The following is an 18,382-nucleotide window of genomic DNA, read 5'->3' on the forward strand; positions in this document are numbered from 1 at the left end:
CTACATACGCAACGAATTTTTGATACACAGACTTTAAATTTGGTATATAGGATAGTCAGACACTTTTTAATCGGTTTTCATCCAGAATAACGAGCTGCTAATGGGTCAAAATTGAAATATTTGTACTTGGGAATCATCGGATTTTTATCTGTTTGTCAACTGTTTTACAAATGCGCATGCGCGACCGTGAAACATGACAGCTTCCTTATGTTAAGAATACGTAGGCTTGCAAACAATTTGTAAAGATCGTGTCATACTGGTCTGTTTATAGTACTTGTCTTTAGGTCTTGGTTTCGATCTCAATTCGAGCTCTTTTTACTTACAGGAAATGAACTGTTTAGAAGAAAAAACATAATGCCTCAATTTCTGTATTAAAATATAACATTTATGCGTATTTTACGATTGGGCAAGGCCGGTGGCCTGCTAGTATATATATATATATATATATATATATATATATATATATATATATATATATATATATGTGTGTGTGTGTGTGTGTGTGTGTGTGTGTGTGTGTGTGTACTCTTTATTTGTTTTTACGTAAGCAGTAATATATTGCTAAACAGTCATGAGCATTTTCAGGCAGCTAGATACTAGTAACTAGACACTACTTCAAATTTTGCTTTCGTATAAGCTGCATCGTCCGAAGAAGTCTCTAGTTGCTAGTAACTAGCTGACTGAAACATGCTCATGAGTGTGTAGCAACATATTACTGATTATGTAAAACAAATAAAAGTATATATATATATATATATATATATATATATATATATATATCTCGGATGATGTTAACTGAGTTTCGATCCTGGTTTGAGGCACTTAGTTTTGTAACCGCACTAAAGAGCTGTGATACAGCGGAACAGTGTCTGTGGATGACTATGTATTGGTTTACTAATGTGTCATTAGTCATCAAGGCCAAAGGTCACCCGAGAATGAAGATTACTGAGATGGGCGGATTTCCAGTTGAATAACGAAGAATGTTATGAGAGCATCTCCGTTGGGAAATGGGAATATGTAGAAGATGCTGGTAGAAAGCAGCAGATAGAACGCGTAACTGATCTATATTAATACATTACTGATGAAAGAATGCTGTACAATTTCCAAGTAATATTGCATCGAGAGGTTCCACTAGAAACGACAGCATGGTCTGTACTCTATTCCCCAAATCGCAATACAACATCAACTACATAATATAAACTGGAACGAATACTAATTTGCTGCTAAAAAGTCTATCCTTCTACTGTGCTGGGATGCTGCTCCCACTTGCCAGTATCCAGTATGTCTATAGAGCCAGTATTCGCATATGTATGGAATATTATTCACAACTCTGGGCTGGTTCATTAACAACTAAACACTATCCCTTAGACAGTCCCCTATCACCGCAATATTGCATCCTTGTCTTCGTTGTGTAAGTACTTCAATGTAGTGTGATTCGACGAACTTATTGCACTTGTGTCCTGTCAACTAAAAAACCACATCAACCCAACCCGTTAATCAGCATAATTCCACCCCGTCACTCTAGAGATCCACCGATGACAGAAAAGTTTTTTTTTTTTTTTTCTTTTACTGTAGTAGCTTTATTCTTTGAATCACTTGCTTTTGGATGTCCAATACTGCGCCCTGTTTCTTCGACATTACATTTATTAATGTGAACACGCATTTAGATGCACAACTCGCTACCTGGGGTGTCCCAATAAATCTGTCCTTGAATTCACATCAGCAATTTACTCTGTTGGGAATATAATTAAAACGGTAACAAGATATTTTATGCCCGCTGTTAGGACAGTTTCCTTCGGGATTGTTCTGAAGTTAAGAATCGTGAACGATTAGACGTTTACATCGGTTTAGCGATAAAGTTCATATATATATATATATATATATATATATATAGGGTGACTCCCCCCCCCCAAAAAAAAAAGAAAACAAGGGGATAATCAATTGTTTTTCTGAGTATTTTACAGTCAACGGAGAAAAAAAGACCAAAGACCCTAGTTTTTTGATGTGATGTTTTGAATATAATAAACTAGTTATGACCAAAGTTTGATTCGGACAAAACACTAAGAAACGGGGCCTAATTAGAGTTGGGGCCCGTTTTTTTGGTCACGCTTTATATATATATATATATATATATATATATATATATATATATATATATATATATATATATGCTCTTAGGACAGATTCCTTCGGGGTTGCTCTGAAGTAAAGACTCGTGAACTATTAGACGTTTACATCAGTTCAGCGATAAAGTTTACGTTCAGCACTCTTATTAGTAACATACATGATAGCAACAAGAAAAGAGAAAAAAATACCCAAAGCATCATCACTTACAGTTCAGACTAAACAAGAGCCGACTAGAGAAAACGAAATTATTCTCACGTCATCAGAAACATAACTCGTGAATGTGAAGACTACATTACAAGGCAAAGAAAAAAAAAAACAGAGTTAAAAGGTGGCAGAAAATATATCAACGCTCGAAGTTTTACCCATCTTTAATTCTATCCCTCTCCAGCTACGAGTAAAACAGTGATATCAGTCGACTTGTTATGTATTTGCCAGTATGGAATGAATGTTTCTGGCAAAGGCAGTGGGCAACTGCGAAAGTATTTACCTGCGACTCTTTATAAACAAATCTATTTGTTTAAAAAAAACGAGAGTGATTGACCACGGATCAAATAAGACAGTGCGGTGGTCAAACGGTGACAAGGGACGAAAGTGATAAATAGAACCTGTATAAGTGATGGGCAACTTGGTAAGTTGATGACAAATAACAGCAAATCATATTTTAAAAAGTGAAATGAAAAAGTGGAACATAATTCAATTCAAGAACTGAGGAATATTTTAACATACATTTTTGTTATTAAAAATATATAAAAAACTAAGGGAAACAAACGTTGATTAAAACATAATAATAATAATAATGATAATAATAATAATAATAATAAATTAATAATATATATATATATATATATATATATATATATATATATATATATATATATATATATATATATATATATATATATATATATACAGTGATGATCATATTTATTGGCACGGTAAAATAAAAGTTAAATTTTGTCTAATAAATTCTAAAAAAGGGATTAAATTTAAGAAAATAACAAAGTATATTATGTATTTTTAACTGGCCTTTCCGATGCAGCAATCGGATTTTAGAAAAAATAAATAACAAAGGAACAACAAACATAATTGCAAAAAACCCTTGTTCAAAATTATTGGCACGATTTATTTAATAATCAATTGTATAGCCTTTGGCCTTGATACCTTCCTCAGTCGCTTTTCATAGTTTACAACCAAGTTGTTGCACTCTTCAGTAGTAATTTTAGCCCACTCTTCCTGACAATAATCCTCCAATTGAATAAGATTCTTAGGCTTCCTCTGCATTACCCTCAATTTTAATGTTCTCCATACATTTTCAATTGGATTAAGGTCTGGGCTTTGTGATGGCCACTCCAAAACATTTATATGATTGTCCTCAAGCCATTTCTTAGTCAGTTTAGCCGAATGCTTTGGGTCATTATCTTGCATGAACCACCAACGACGACCAAGTGAGAGCTCTTTAGCAGAGTCTTTCAGGTTTTCATCCAATATTTTAACATAATCTTCCTTTTTTATGCTACCTGTGACCTTAACAAGTCGCCCTGGTCCAGAGGCAGCAAAGGATCCCCAAAACATCAAACTGCCTCCACCGTGTTTCACTGTGGGTATGGTGTTCTTAGGCAGGAAAGCTTCGCCAGATTTTCTGTAAATATAAGACACTTTATTATGGCCAAATAACTCTATTTTCGTTTCGTCAGTCCATAGAACACGTTTCCAGAATGCAACATCTTTATCAATATGACGTTTTGCAAAGGCGAGCCTTGCTTTCAGGTGCATAGGCTTCAATAAGGGAGTCTTTCTCGGACGACATGCTTTTAAACCAGCTCTCTTCAAAACTCTACCAACTGTATGTCGAGATACATTCACTCCAGAGGTGCTCTGTTCATCAACAATCTCCCCAACAGAGATCCTTGGGTTTTGTTTTACTTGTCGAACAATTTTCCGTTCATCTCTTGGGGAAAGAATCCTTTTTCTCCCTCTGTGTTCGCTGTGTTCCTTAGTTTTAACCATGGCGATTGAAAATTATAATTTAGTCACTTATAATAGTTTAAATAAATCGCTATCTAAAAATTATCTGAAAAAAATTATTCACTGAATTAGCGTTATACAAGCATAATATGGCTATAAAAAAGTTCAGAAAGCACGTAAACCGGAAATTGATTGATATTATACTGATACTAAAAGAAAAACAAAGCCGTGCCAATAATTTTGAACAAGGGTTTTTTGCAATTATGTTTGTTGTTCCTTTGTTATTTATTTTTTCTAAAATCCGATTGCTGCATCGGAAAGGCCAGTTTAAAATACATAATATACTTTGTTATTTTCTTTAATTTAATCCCTTTTTTAGAATTTATTAGACAAAATTTAACTTTTATTTTACCGTGCCAATAAATATGATCATCACTATATATATATATATATATATATATATATATATATATATATATATATATATATATATATATATTTATGCTGTTGGGACACATTCTTTCGGGGTTGTTTTGAAGTTAAGCGTCGTGAACTATTAGACGTTTACATCTGTTCAGCGGTAAAGGTGATATATATATATATATATATATATATAATATATATATATATATATGTAGGGATTGTTTTTTTAATTTACTTTATATATATATATATATATATATATATATATATATATATATATATATATATATACACTTCCTAGTCACGTGGTAATTTGTTACAAGTTAAGTGGGCGGACTTTCTTTTTTTTAACATATATTAAACACATATATACATTATTAAACATTTATCCCAAACATTTCAAAATGTTCCGGCTGCACTCATAATTAATATTATTTATTTGAGGCTTCTTTGTTTTAATGTACAATGCTTCGAGTATAAAAAAAGTCCGTCCGCTTAACTTGTAACACATTACCACGTGAGTAGGAAAAAATATATAAGTAAATTAAAAAAAAATCCCCACATTTATTTCTACAATATGCCTGAGGATGATAGAAGTACTTCTGTCGGAAGCGCTTGCGATTATGGATCCAACATATACAATTTCCAGAACACAAGGACCATTCGATGGAGAAGATAAAAAGAAAAATTGTAAAACAGAATAATTCCGTGCTATTCAATAATATTTGTCTATATATATATATATATATATATATATATATATAAAGTTATGAAAATATAATTATATCGACTAAGCTATACAGAGATGTTCGCGTTTCATCACTGTAGGGAATTTCCAGACTAAGTGCATAAAATTCGCGTAACTCTAATTGTAATACCAATTCCATTAACTAAAATCGACAATATCCTATAGAGATGAAACGCGGACGCCTCTGTATAACTTAGTTGCTATAGCTATAATTTTATAACTCACTACCTAGCTTTACTCACGTATTGAAATCTGCTAAGGAAATATTGAAAATCAATACATAGTATATTACATCTCCTTAGGTTAGAAATATAGTGAAAGGAAACATTAGCATGGAAATGTAGAATGAATTTAAAAAATAAAATTAAAATAGTTGAATCTCACTTGGAACCGTAAAGATTCAACGTCTCTATTAACTGCGCCACGGGCCGAATTGTCTGAATATAGCGGTTTCAATCCTACCCAAAGCCGGCCAGAGGCTTACTTGGTCAAAACGTGATGTGACGACAACAACTACGGAAGGCAGTAATTGCAGTGAATGCAGTCAGGTGATTCAGAGTTCTTACGCCGTCGCGGTTACCATCTGACGAAGGCCAGAGGCATAGTTGGCCGAAACGTCGTGAAAGAACTACGAAAAAGATGAGAATAATAGTCCGCAGTAAAAAAAATATATAATACTCATTTTAATAATGAATTCCAATTAAATAAAATAAATTCTTATTAGTTAGCTGAACAAGTCAAGCATCGTTAACTTAGCAGACAGACACACACACGTCATTAAGGAACTGCCGTAGACAACGCTAATACTTTTATGGAATCATATATATTTGTTGCTAATGGTTTTCCCATGTCATCTTTCGGCTGGGTCAGTATGTTCTTAACGAGTCTGACTGATCTGCTAGCAACCACAGATACCATATGCTTCACTTTTTCCCGTCAAGTGCTACCAGTTATCTGTCGGCATCTGATGGTTTTTACGACTTCTTTTAATTAAAACTTTTATTCAACTGCGAAAATAGGATTTCTTTTCGGTACTTGTCGTTTTTAATTCGACACACGATGGCCAGATCAGTACAGTTTTTGTTTAATATTTTAGTCATACTGGCACAGATTGAGGTGTTTGTACTAGTTGAGCATGCGTAATTAACAGTCAGTTCGAGTGACTTTGTTGTTATCGAGTGGCTATGTTCAGTTATAGGAGTTTCACCTTTCCAGGCTTTATCTTCTCCCTCAGACCGAGTTAATTTATTGCTAATCGTCTGAATAGTCCCTAAACGAAAATGCTCACAGGGTTGCTTAGGCAATTATTGATAGGCCTTAGCCCATTTGCCAACTGCTAAAATAGGATTTCGGACATTACATGGCCAAATAACGGCAGGTTTTGCCAAAAATTTTATGCGTACTCTCAAATCAGACTTTCCTAAAGGTATCTGGATTTAAGATCTCGGTATTTACCTCTCATTCTTTGTCCTCAAACGGTTGGAGATGGCGCAAAGACGAAACATGGGAAGAATAGGCCAACGCGCATGGATAGGTAGACTCTCGACTCTTAAAAATTGCACGAACAGCTTTGTCGACATTACATGATGAGGGGACCTCAGGCAGTTAGTTATAGTCCTTCTCAAAGTTAGAACACAAGACCTGAGAATGTTGACCCCCCACAGCTTGTTAACACAAATACCACAGTCCGACAGAAAAAACGACCATCGCCGTTACAATGACACAGTCTTATTCGGACTAATTGGTGAGGATGGATCTTCAGCTTATATGACTTGCGTAAGAAAGGAAATGTTTTTCTTTACCGTCTTTCACTATTTTATATTCATGGTAACTGGACGCTGTCCAATCATGCGGTTTGTTTACTTGGATATTTTTAATGAATTAATTAGCCATCATCTATTAAGGTGCAAAAGCCACTCGAGGATAAGGATTACTGAGTTTGTAAAATGTACGGCAAATTACACGTAGATGATTGGTAACGCTGACTGAAATAGGGCAGAATCTGTTTATTAAAGAGGACAGCTTACCAAGAAATTGTTTACATTAGGGAGGTGATGGTTGGTAAGAGATTGAGGACATCAACTGAAAAGGTGTATGTACCAGATTCGAATTTAATTCATTCCATAAACCATTTTTACTTTGTTTGTTGGCAAGCTTCACAGCAACGCCCCTGTATGAAGCCGATGTCTGCCCAAAAGGAATTCTAACTAGAAAGATATCGGGGAAACGACCGCCGACCATGGAATCATCTCATTCATACCAAACAAATGAATGAATATGAACATTAGTATTAAAAATGTGATGCAACCTCTGGTATTGTGTCCCACAGACGGGTAGTTTTGTAAATAGAAGTACAGAGAGGAAGAAAGTAAAATTATTTTAGACACATTTTGGTTGATAATAATAGATTAGACGGACATGATCAAGCTTTTCAAAGTAAGAATACGTGTCAAAATCGTTATGGTCTTGTAAATTCTACATTTCTTAATTATGGAAATAATGATAGTGAGTTTAGCTCTGCAAACACTTGCGACGATTTTCTTGTAGTAAAAACGTGAACTGGTCGGGTATACAAATATTCGAAAACGAAGATCAGCATTTCCCGGTATCAGCGCCCCTCCTCGCAAAGAACGATATCATGTCTGGAAGATCCAGCTTCTACAACTAGGCAGACGAAATCTCATTCTGAATAGGTGTTGCATTTTTGAAAAAGAGACTAACTGGTTTCCCGAAAGCAGTAATGGGTGAACTTCTCAAGGACTTCAAGATCCCTGCCATTGTATACAGTGTAGCATGATAAAATTGTCGCCCTAGAAAAGACGTTAGATGAAAAGCTATTTCTTTTTCTTTGTTGCAGATCATCTACTAGTTGGAAATTTGTGTGCAAATCCCAGGAGCGATAGGAGCCTTCTCTGTGATCATGAGATCAGGGGAGGATATGGGGAAAATAGAAACTGACATACACATGATCTACCTGTGAAGCGCCCACGTGTCTGCTTGTCATGCGCGTTGGACAGGAAAAAGAAAAAGCAAGATGGCGTCTGTTATATTTAACAGAAACGGTCCCGTGTAATCTCGCGAGATTCACGTGGATGAATGTAATATAAAGACGGTCGCTAGGAGGTGTGGGGAGAGAGCTAAACAGGTGACGTTACAAGACGGTTACTCAGTGCATTGGGACGAGTGAAAGAGGTTTCAGTTCTACAGAAAGTGACACAATGTTCAACGAAAAAGATCGGAGATGTGCCGCTGTACAACTCATGCTCTCTACCCTATGTTATGATAACAGGACCATTGTCATTGTTTGTACTCTTCTCTCACTGATCTCCTCCTTTCTCAACCTGAACCCGCTGGACTACTACGTTTAGGGATACGTTGAGAACATCACCAACATGACCTCTCATAACACCAAAGTCAGCCTGATAGCCACCATCCGCCGAGTATTCGCCGAGCTCCCACTTGTGGAAACAGCATGCTCCCAGTTCCGAACTCGTATAGGGGCGGCGATTGAGGCTGAAGGCAGCTACATTGAATAGATGCCAGCTCTACCACATAATCGAGTTACCTGAATTGATATTTTTCAATAAACCTTTTACGATAAAGCTGTAGAGTTTTTTTTTGGCGACACTTGTATCGTTCCATCCTGTATCTGCAGTAGAAGTTTCGCAACGTGGTATGTGCTCTTCCTTACAAAACAGCACGCTAAACAGTTGGAAATATTTAAATGTATACATTTCATACATCATTTTTAATCCTGTCATAATATTAATCGTAATTAATCTTTCATTCAATTCATCTTATAGACCTTTAGCCTCGAGTAGTTATTGGCCTCGATAAATTGTGAGTCATTATTAAGAAAAGAAAAGGATTGTCAGAATTAAGGTACGGTTATTGACATCAATAAAATTTGGTATATAATTAATTTGCGAAACACAACATGAATGGAATGTGTAAAAAAAAAAACAAAAACAAAAAAAAAACAACACAAAAACGAAAATGGCATCCGAAGAAAATTTAAAAGGATTTGTCGTTGACGTTTTGACGGATGAAACGAATAAAAACATTGAAAGAATAATAAGGGAGGGGGATAGGGCAGAGGCAATAAAAATGAATGGTCACCCACCTTTGCCTGGTAGAGCAATCCTTTTTCATTTCCGGCTTCTTGGCTGGATGCTGCATTGGCTGCTGCTAGCCACTTCCGGTACTTTTTGTTTAATTTGTACCGATTTTGAATGCAGACTTGAAATACAACCGCTGAAAGTAAGAGAGACAGTTTACAATTAGAACTATATATATATATATATATATATATATATATATATATATATATATATATATATATATATATATATAATCAAAATTATGAAAATAATATTTCGATGTGGTGGAGGGATGGAAAAGGGACAAGCCCAATTATATGTTCTTCTATGTTCCGCCTTTATTTCATGGCTTCCTCGGGATGATGAATTAAAAAAAAGTAGTACAATATTTGAAAATATATTTGTTGTGTTTATAACGTGAAATAGATATTTTATTTCTTCTAATGCATAAATTAGACACACAGATAGAGAGACAGTGAGAAAGAAACAGAGGGAATGTGTGCATGATTTTAACATGCGTTCTATTCAGAAGCCAAGTGTATGGAAAATTTTATACGTACTGGATATTTTATGGATGTATATGATAGACACCTATCTCTTTCAATATACAAGATAGAGCAAGAGAGTAAGCAAGCAGTTAACTTCTGTTGGTCCGTTATAATAGCACGTTTAGAAGATTCTTATCATAACCACCACGATATGTACGAGCTTATAAAAGTTGATTGTTACTTGGCATTTTTTTTTCTTTTATTCTAGCTAATTACTTTTAGAAGATTAAACTGTTTTGTTAATCTTGTTTGATCATAGTGAGATACTAACACAAACACGCCGGTTAACTCTTGTAGGCCGTTGTTTTATTTAACGCATTTTATCCACACACGCGCGCGTGCGCGATGCACCTGGTCAGTCTTGAAAGACAATATCTGCTCCTTGTCAGGGTAGCTACGCGTGTAATTGCAGAGCAAGTTTTATGCAATCCCCAGCCGTATCTCCCCTGAATCGTCACTGTCTTAGCCCAGTGACAAAGAGAAGAGCTAGACAAATGGAAACAATGCCGCGATAAGCGGAGAGCACATACAGCTTATAGAATTTCAAAATGGTCACCCTTTTTAGTACTGACCAGGCTCAACATTGCTTAACTTCGGTGATCTAACGAGAACTAGTGTGTCAACGTAATTATGGCGTATATATATATATATATATATATATATATATATATATATATATATATATATATATATATATATATATATATATATATATATATATATATATATATATATATATATATATACACATGTGTGACTTTTTTAATTTATTTTATTTAATAGCATTAGATGACATTAAAAGTAACTTGTATTGTTGTTTATTACTGTTAATAGCATTTAAAGACATTAAAAGTAACTTTTTTAATTAAATTTTATAACATGTAATGACATTAAAATAACTTCTTTTGTTTTTGTATTAATAGAATTTGATAACAATAAATGTAACTTATTTTCATTTTTATTACATTAAATAGCATTTAATGACATTAAATTGCCTTATTTTCTCTTATTCTCACATTTAATAGCATTTAATGACATAAAATAACTTATTTTCGTTTTAATTACATTTAATAGCATTTAATGACATTAAAAGTAACTTATTTTCGTTTTTATTACATTTAATAGCATTTAATGGCATAAAAAGTAACTTATTTTCGTTTTTATTACATTTAATAACATTTAATGACATTAAAAGTAACTTATTTTCGTTTTAATTACATTTAATAGCATTTAATGACATTAAAAGTAACTTATTTTCAGTTTAATTACATTTAATAGCATTTAATGACATTAAAAGTAATTTATTTTCGTTTTTATTACATTTAATAGCATTTAATGAGATAAAAAGTAACTTATTTTCGTTTTAATTACATTTAATAGCATTTTATGACATAAAAAGTAACTTATTTTCTTTTTTATTACATTTAATAGCATTTAATGACATAAAAAGTAACTTATTTTCGTTTTTATTACATTTAATAGCATTTAATGAAATGAAATTTAACTTATTTCCTTTTTTTATTAAATTTAATAACATTTAATGACATTAAAAGTAACTTATTTTCTTTTTTATTACATTTAATAGCATTTAATAGCATTAAATGGTACTTATAATATTTGACTAAGTTCTGATGTATTTTTAATTTGTTAGGCAATGTTAATATACAGTGTAACCCGGATATTATAGATTAGAATATAAGGAAAACGGATATAAGAGAGATTTTATCTGATCCTAAATTAAAGGCGGTGTTAATATACAGTATAACCCGGATATAAGAGCCCGGATATAAGAGAGATGTACGGCCCGGAAAAGTCTCTCATATCCGGGTTACAGTGTATATTCAAATACATTATTTGATATTTGCCGTCTTGTTTCACTTTAAAGTTGAAATCTGTATCGATACCATTGCATCGGATTTGGATGAATTATGCTCCTTTACATTTATCGGATTTGTATGGAAATCGATATGGTCGTGCTAACTAACTCAAAGAGGGACTATCACAATTATGTTGATTTATATTGATTTTCAATATTAAATACAGACAATTATTATAAAATGGAAATTACACATTGGGCTCCATTAATTAAAAAAAAAACAATTCAACCATTCGACCGGGTAAATAAAGTAGTCCGTGCCATTCTCACGTTTGGTGGGCAGTTGTAATGAACAGCTTTACCAACCAGTGAAAGCCGAAGTAAACAAAAATCCTATCAACTAAAAATAATAATAATCTGGGTTTGTATCCTTCCAGTCTCGGGCGTCTTCTCGTTTGTTCGAGACTTGTTTTGCGTAGTTTCGTAATGGCGTCCAAAATACGCGTTTATGATTTTATTGTTCGACAACAATGAAATCCATTAGATCAAGTTAAACGTTATGTTATTACCAGCGGCTTTTTCGGATTGGCGACATAATTCTTGTATTTTATTTTGAACTAACAACGTTACGTGCGGATCAGAAAAGGAACTTTTCAGCGGCGCATATATAATGCATAGGTAAATATATTCTATGACATACTTGGAATAGAAAATAACTATTTCTGTTATTTGCATTTTATTTGAGTCAACGATGTCCCCTATGCACACACATGATATAAATAGCTTGCAGTTGTAATAAAAAGAGTATTAGTCATTTTGATAAAATCTGTTAATATTAAAATATTAAAAATTCCGTGTTTGACGTTAGATCTATTCTTTCAACTTTAAGTCAGTATTAAATCCCAAGTATCACACCATAAATGAATTCCCACCCTCTAATGCACTGAATAACCCGCAACTTGGATGTTGAGTAGAAAGTGATAAATAACTTGAAACTAATGGTAGGGCTTTATGAATAAATAATCTACGGAGTCTGCCGCACTAAACTATATAATTTTTATTTCAACATAATAAATGTAACATAGAAATATTCAACTGCTACTTAGGAAATAACGAATGATACAATTTAACTATTATTTAACATAAACTGTGATTCAGCATAAAATTTCATCGGCTTAATGTGGAGTCAAATACACTAGCTAATTATTCAGTGACTGAGCGGTATACTTTAGCGCACAGTTCCAACGGCACTTGAGCAATGACAAATCGAATTCATATAAGAAAATGATACAAAAATGATACAAGAAACAACTATGTATTATGTTGGTGCAAAAATAATGCCGCTTTTTATCAGTTATATATACATAAAAAAACGACATTATTTTTTGTATCAACCTAATAGACTGTTAGTTTAACTATACAACAAAATGATACAATTTACCCCATTTCGATTAACACTTGAAAAAAAAATGCTAAAGTATCAGCAAAGTTAAAAACAAATGAAAATAATTCCTTGTTGTTGTGTGCGCACTAACTTTTATACACGACCCTATTCTCATCATATTCCGTCTTTGTGCTATGTATTTCCCGCGGCGAGAGAGAGGTAAATATTATGGCCGACCTTATAGATCAAATATAAAACTTTAGGAAAATTATATGCAAGGAAATGAAAAACTAGGTCTAAGACTAAGGTTATTAGCAAATATAAATTCAGCAAATTAATTGTATCAGTTTAGATTGAAATACGTATATGTCGTATATAAAAGAAGATGCTGTTCGAAAACACACGCAAAATGAGTATTATCTATCCGATGATAAAAAAGCCGCTGGGAAGTTCAGACAGAGGGTGTCAGCCCAGGTTAAACATTAAAAAAAAATGCACAACGCGTCTCCACATTATACAATAATTGTTTCCTCTTTCCCTAAGAAAGATTGTGCATGTTATGGACTAATGAACAAAGTAGGGGAAAAATAAGATTCAAAAAGCTGCGGAACGTTCCAAATTTCAACTGAAATTATTCCAAGCAAAACATTTTTTTTCCAGAATTAGTTTTTATGTTTCATTTTGTGATCATAATCAGGATGGGCTCCTTGCCCGAACCAATGTGACTCTTCCTCTTCAGTTTCTTGTCTTCCATCAGCTGCCTCAGATCTTCAGTTTCACAGTTGGCGTCGTGTGCTATTTGCTGGATGTACGTGGATTTAGGTCGTCCTTTGCTTTCGCATCCGTGTCATGGAGTCCATAGCAATACATCACTCACCAATTCATGCATGCTCCTCGGACAGTGATCGGAAAATCGTAGGCGTCCATCCCTGATGCTATTAGATAGGCAGGTTGGTTGCCATAAAGTTGCTGCTTCATGGGATGATTTTGGCAAGATATATTTAATACTGTCCGTAGCATACGGATATGTGTGCCGTCTAGTTTTCTTTCCAATCTTTTGCAAGATATATTTATTACTGTTCGTAGCATACGGGTGTATGTGCCGTCTAGTTTTCTTTTCAATCTTTTGATGAATGTCCATGTTGTAGCACCGTAAATAAGGACAGACTCTACCACTGCCCCGAAGAACTGCCTTTGTGATAATGGTTTTAAAATGTCGGAAATTGATTATTCATAGAATGTGATTTTGATTGATTTTTTAGATGTTTTACGTTTTTTTACTTCATTTAGATTTTTTAAGATATTTGGGCTGTTCTTCTGGAGATATTTTTCATATTATTTGCTTTGTAACAAGATAATAAATTTTGTTTTACAAATATTGTGATAGGTTCCCTTGCCAAGGGACCCCTGGTCACGTAAGAGCCGTTTCCCTGTTGTCAGCGACGAAATGTAACTTCTTCACGTGGAAAAAAAAACCCCGTTGATCGATTAGGTTGATATGGCGTCGTCTGAGCGATCTGTCGCTCTAGAAACAAAACAATTTCACGCACACAAAAGAATAAAGCAACTCATTGCTTTATTCTACTGATTAAATTCCAGAAAAAATGATATACGAATATATAATTATGTACAATTGTCCTACAGTTCAATGTTCAATCGTCAGACTCCACTGAGTCTATAAGTAGATTTTACTTCTCTCTTTGATATACATAAGTGAGGTTGGTGTGGGAAGAGGGGGGGAGCGTGTGGCGATTCTCAACAAGTTGTTCTGTCTCATACTCTCAACAACTGACTCCTACTGCAAAACTTACTCCACCTGACGGTTTCGACTGTGCGCCCGTTCATATACTCAGGGGAGGGTAAGATCGGAGTTGTTTCCTGGACCAATCGTACCCATCTACGTCACCACAGGGGAGGTTCTCCTCCCAGCGAGTGCAGCTATGGATCTGCAAACGTTCCCATGGCCCGGGAGGTCATCTCTGTAACCCTCTGGGTCGGCGCATTACACTAAAATTATAAACATCCTCAGACTAGAACCCTGAGTCATTCCGGTTTCGGAGTACAAATTTCAAAAACTGACATTATTTTCGATATTCATAAAAATCAAAATCAAAAACCTAATCCTTTCTCTCAGCAGGGTTTTTTGCTGAAGCATGGGCACACCGATGATAATTAAAGAATTAAAAAATCATATCTGTCTGGCTGTCTTCAGCGCTTCAGGAGTCTCAGCCCCCCCTCCCAGTAAGGAGCTTAAATGCTCCATGGGACGGTCACGCTACAATATGATAATATTGTTTTCGTTTTATCTTTGCTTTATGTTTTTATTTGTTTTGTTTAGTTTTTACAGCATTTTCAAAAAATAAAAACCATTACTAACGTAATTGACTTTCTCCAACTGAAAAACCGATGCGTTCCTCTAATCGAACCGTTTTGAAAACATCATATGGTTGTTTTCGTTTTTTTCTGTGTGTTTTGTTTAGTTTTCCGCGGCATTCTCAACAAAAAAACATATCTTTGATAACATTATTCGCTGTAATGAGTTTGTAATCTTGATTTTTTAGTTCAATAATTTGTTTAAACATTTCTAAACTTTGTATGGTCATCTAAAATGGGTTGTAATTGTTTGAAGTATTCGGATTTATTAAGCATGATTTTGTCACTTTTTCTAACATTGATGTTTGAGTAGTTTCGGAGTACGTTGCTAACTTTTGCATTATTGGCTGAGATTGTTTTTATCAAACTTAGTTTTCGTTACTTCAAGTAAGCGTTTTATTCCTGGGTGTTCGGAAATGTTTAAAATTCATTTTGTTATATATATATATATATATATATATATATATATATATATATATGATTACTTAATTTAGTCACATAAATTAATATACGAGAGTATAAATTTATGTGTAAAATTTAAGTATTTACTTCAACAGTGCTCAATACGTAGGTTGAGCTAGGTAGTAAGTTATAAAATATATATGACAATTAAGCTACACAGAATATTCCTCGTTTCATCCACGCTAGGATAGTGTAGCTTAATTGCCATATATATTTTATAAATTACTATATATATATATATATATATATATATATATACTGTATATGTAAGTACAGTGTATCACAAAAGTATTTAAGTATATCTCTTCATAGGACAACACTGAAAAAAATGTTTTTGACACAATTAAAAGTAGTCTGTCTGCAACATATATAACATAGTTAATTTTATTTCTTTCTCAAAATAACTCAAATTATAGCTATTAAAAGCTAAATGCCTGGCAACAAAAGTGAGTACACGCCCTACGAAAAGTTGTTAGTATTAACATATAACATGTCAACTCTCAATATTTTGTGTGACCACCATCATTATTCAAAACTGCCTTTACTCTCCTCGGCATGGAATTTACCAGAGTTTTACATTTAGCCAATGGAATGCGACTTTTCGCGGAGCTGGCGGATTTTTGAGACTTGTGCACCTCCAACTTCTTTTTTTTTATTGCAATTTCACCCCAAACAAGGCACATTGCCACTTAGCTGTAGGGGGCTACTATCAGGAACATAAGTTACAGGAGTACTATGTGGGAGTTGGGCAGCAAGATGTCGGTTCACGTTATCCTTGAACTTCTGCATGTCAGTACAGTTGGGGAAGCAGGAACTCGGAAGGGAATTTCAAAGTCTAGCGGTTCTGAGGAAGAAACTACTGGAGTAGAAGGATCTCTTACATCTAGGGATCTCTACTGTGAAGGGATGGGATTTTGCTGCCTGTCGGGTTTGTCTGGGGAGCTTACGTCGAGGGGGCACAAGTGCTTGCAGTTCGTCAGAGCATTCACCATTAAAATACTTGTAGAACAGGCAGAGGGATGCTACATTTCGTCGATGGGACAGTGGCTGAAGCTTAGATTACAATTCAACATCTATTAGGTTTGAAGCCAAAACTGCAACGCAATTTTTTTTAATGAATAAACGGGTGTTTATTTTTAAAGAAATATATTTCGGAGTAAGACTCCTTTGCTAATCTTTTTTTCCTCTTCTTCCTCGACATAATGTAGTGGAAGATATTTCCAGGAAGAGTCCACGTGACGTTGTTGACTGCGGTTTTTTTATGAAGCCGGATAGGTGACGCGTGGTCGCGCATTTTAAAAATCTGGGTAGTTTTTTATTTATGTAAAGGAAGAAGAGGAAAAAAAGATTGACAAAGGAGTCTTACTCCGAAATATATTTCTTTAAAAATAAACACCCGTTTATTTTATAAAAAACATTCGCGTTGCAGTTTTGGCTTCAAATGTATGTATACATGTTTTATTCTTCAAATTTCGCTCAGCGCTTCTAACGGATATAAACAAAATAAACTACCCATATATATACATATATATATATATATGTATATATATATATATATATATGTATATACATATATATATGTATATATGTATATACATATATATATATATGTATATATGTATATACATATATATATGTATATATATATACATATATATACATATATATATGTATGTATATATATACATATATATATGCACACTCTGAGAATAAGTATAAATTATGACCATAGCATTATATTTGTATTTTGATATTTACTTTACTTTTTAGAAAGGTATGCTAAAGTTTTACTAACACGGCCCTAAACGGTGAGACTTACATATTACATAATACTGAGTTCAATAATTTCAGATTTTACCAAGCACAGAATTGTATTGCTATTCACGCGTGCTGATCCTTTTAAAATGCATTACTTAATATAACCCGATTTTTATGTAGAGCAGTTCTTTTTTTTCTTTTTGAATTGTTTTGTATCAAAGAAAAAATATTTTAGGAGAAAGAGAAGATGCAAGTTTAGGTTTGCACATCTCCTTAATAGTAACGTTTCAAAAGAAGTAACTTACCCACGTTACGTATCGTGTTACTCAAAATATATATTCTAAAATTCATAATGATGAGTGTATTAGTTTAAGATCTATTTTTGTGCAACAATATATAGTTCACGTTCACGTTCACGTTCATACATGTTCTATTACACTATTTTATATAGTCACATGAGTAGAATATTAAAAATGCCAAACTTACCTTGAGGATTTGGGATTTTATTTGGCTTGTCCTTATCTTGGTTATGATAAATATACAGTGAGTTGTGAGCCGAGCTGGAAGTAGAAAACGAAAATAAAATCACATTAGACTTTTGTTATTTTAAAGTAATTTTGTTTGTTCGTTTGTCCGTCAATCATATTTTTGAAATATAATATATGAAAGGCTATATGC

General features: G+C 33.6%; 1 protein-coding gene across 6 annotated transcripts in view; it reads right to left on the reverse strand.

Moving 5' to 3' along the window:
• The window catches only part of LOC145254652 (inositol 1,4,5-trisphosphate-gated calcium channel ITPR3-like), a 1,190,449-nt gene that overhangs the window by 670,236 nt on the left and 501,831 nt on the right, over window positions 1-18,382 (reverse strand). For all 6 annotated transcript variants that reach the window (XM_080113294.1, XM_080113292.1, XM_080113293.1 and 3 more), the window contains exons 3-4: window positions 18,191-18,264; window positions 9,387-9,517 (exon numbers count right to left, since the gene is read on the reverse strand). In XM_080113294.1, the coding sequence (XP_079969420.1) occupies window positions 9,387-9,517; window positions 18,191-18,264 (205 nt within the window). The remainder of the gene's footprint in view (window positions 1-9,386; window positions 9,518-18,190; window positions 18,265-18,382) is intronic.

This window comes from Euprymna scolopes, chromosome 30, assembly GCF_053919585.1.
Source record: "Euprymna scolopes isolate OS-2025 chromosome 30, ASM5391958v1, whole genome shotgun sequence".
Lineage (NCBI taxonomy): Eukaryota > Metazoa > Mollusca > Cephalopoda > Sepiida > Sepiolidae > Euprymna > Euprymna scolopes.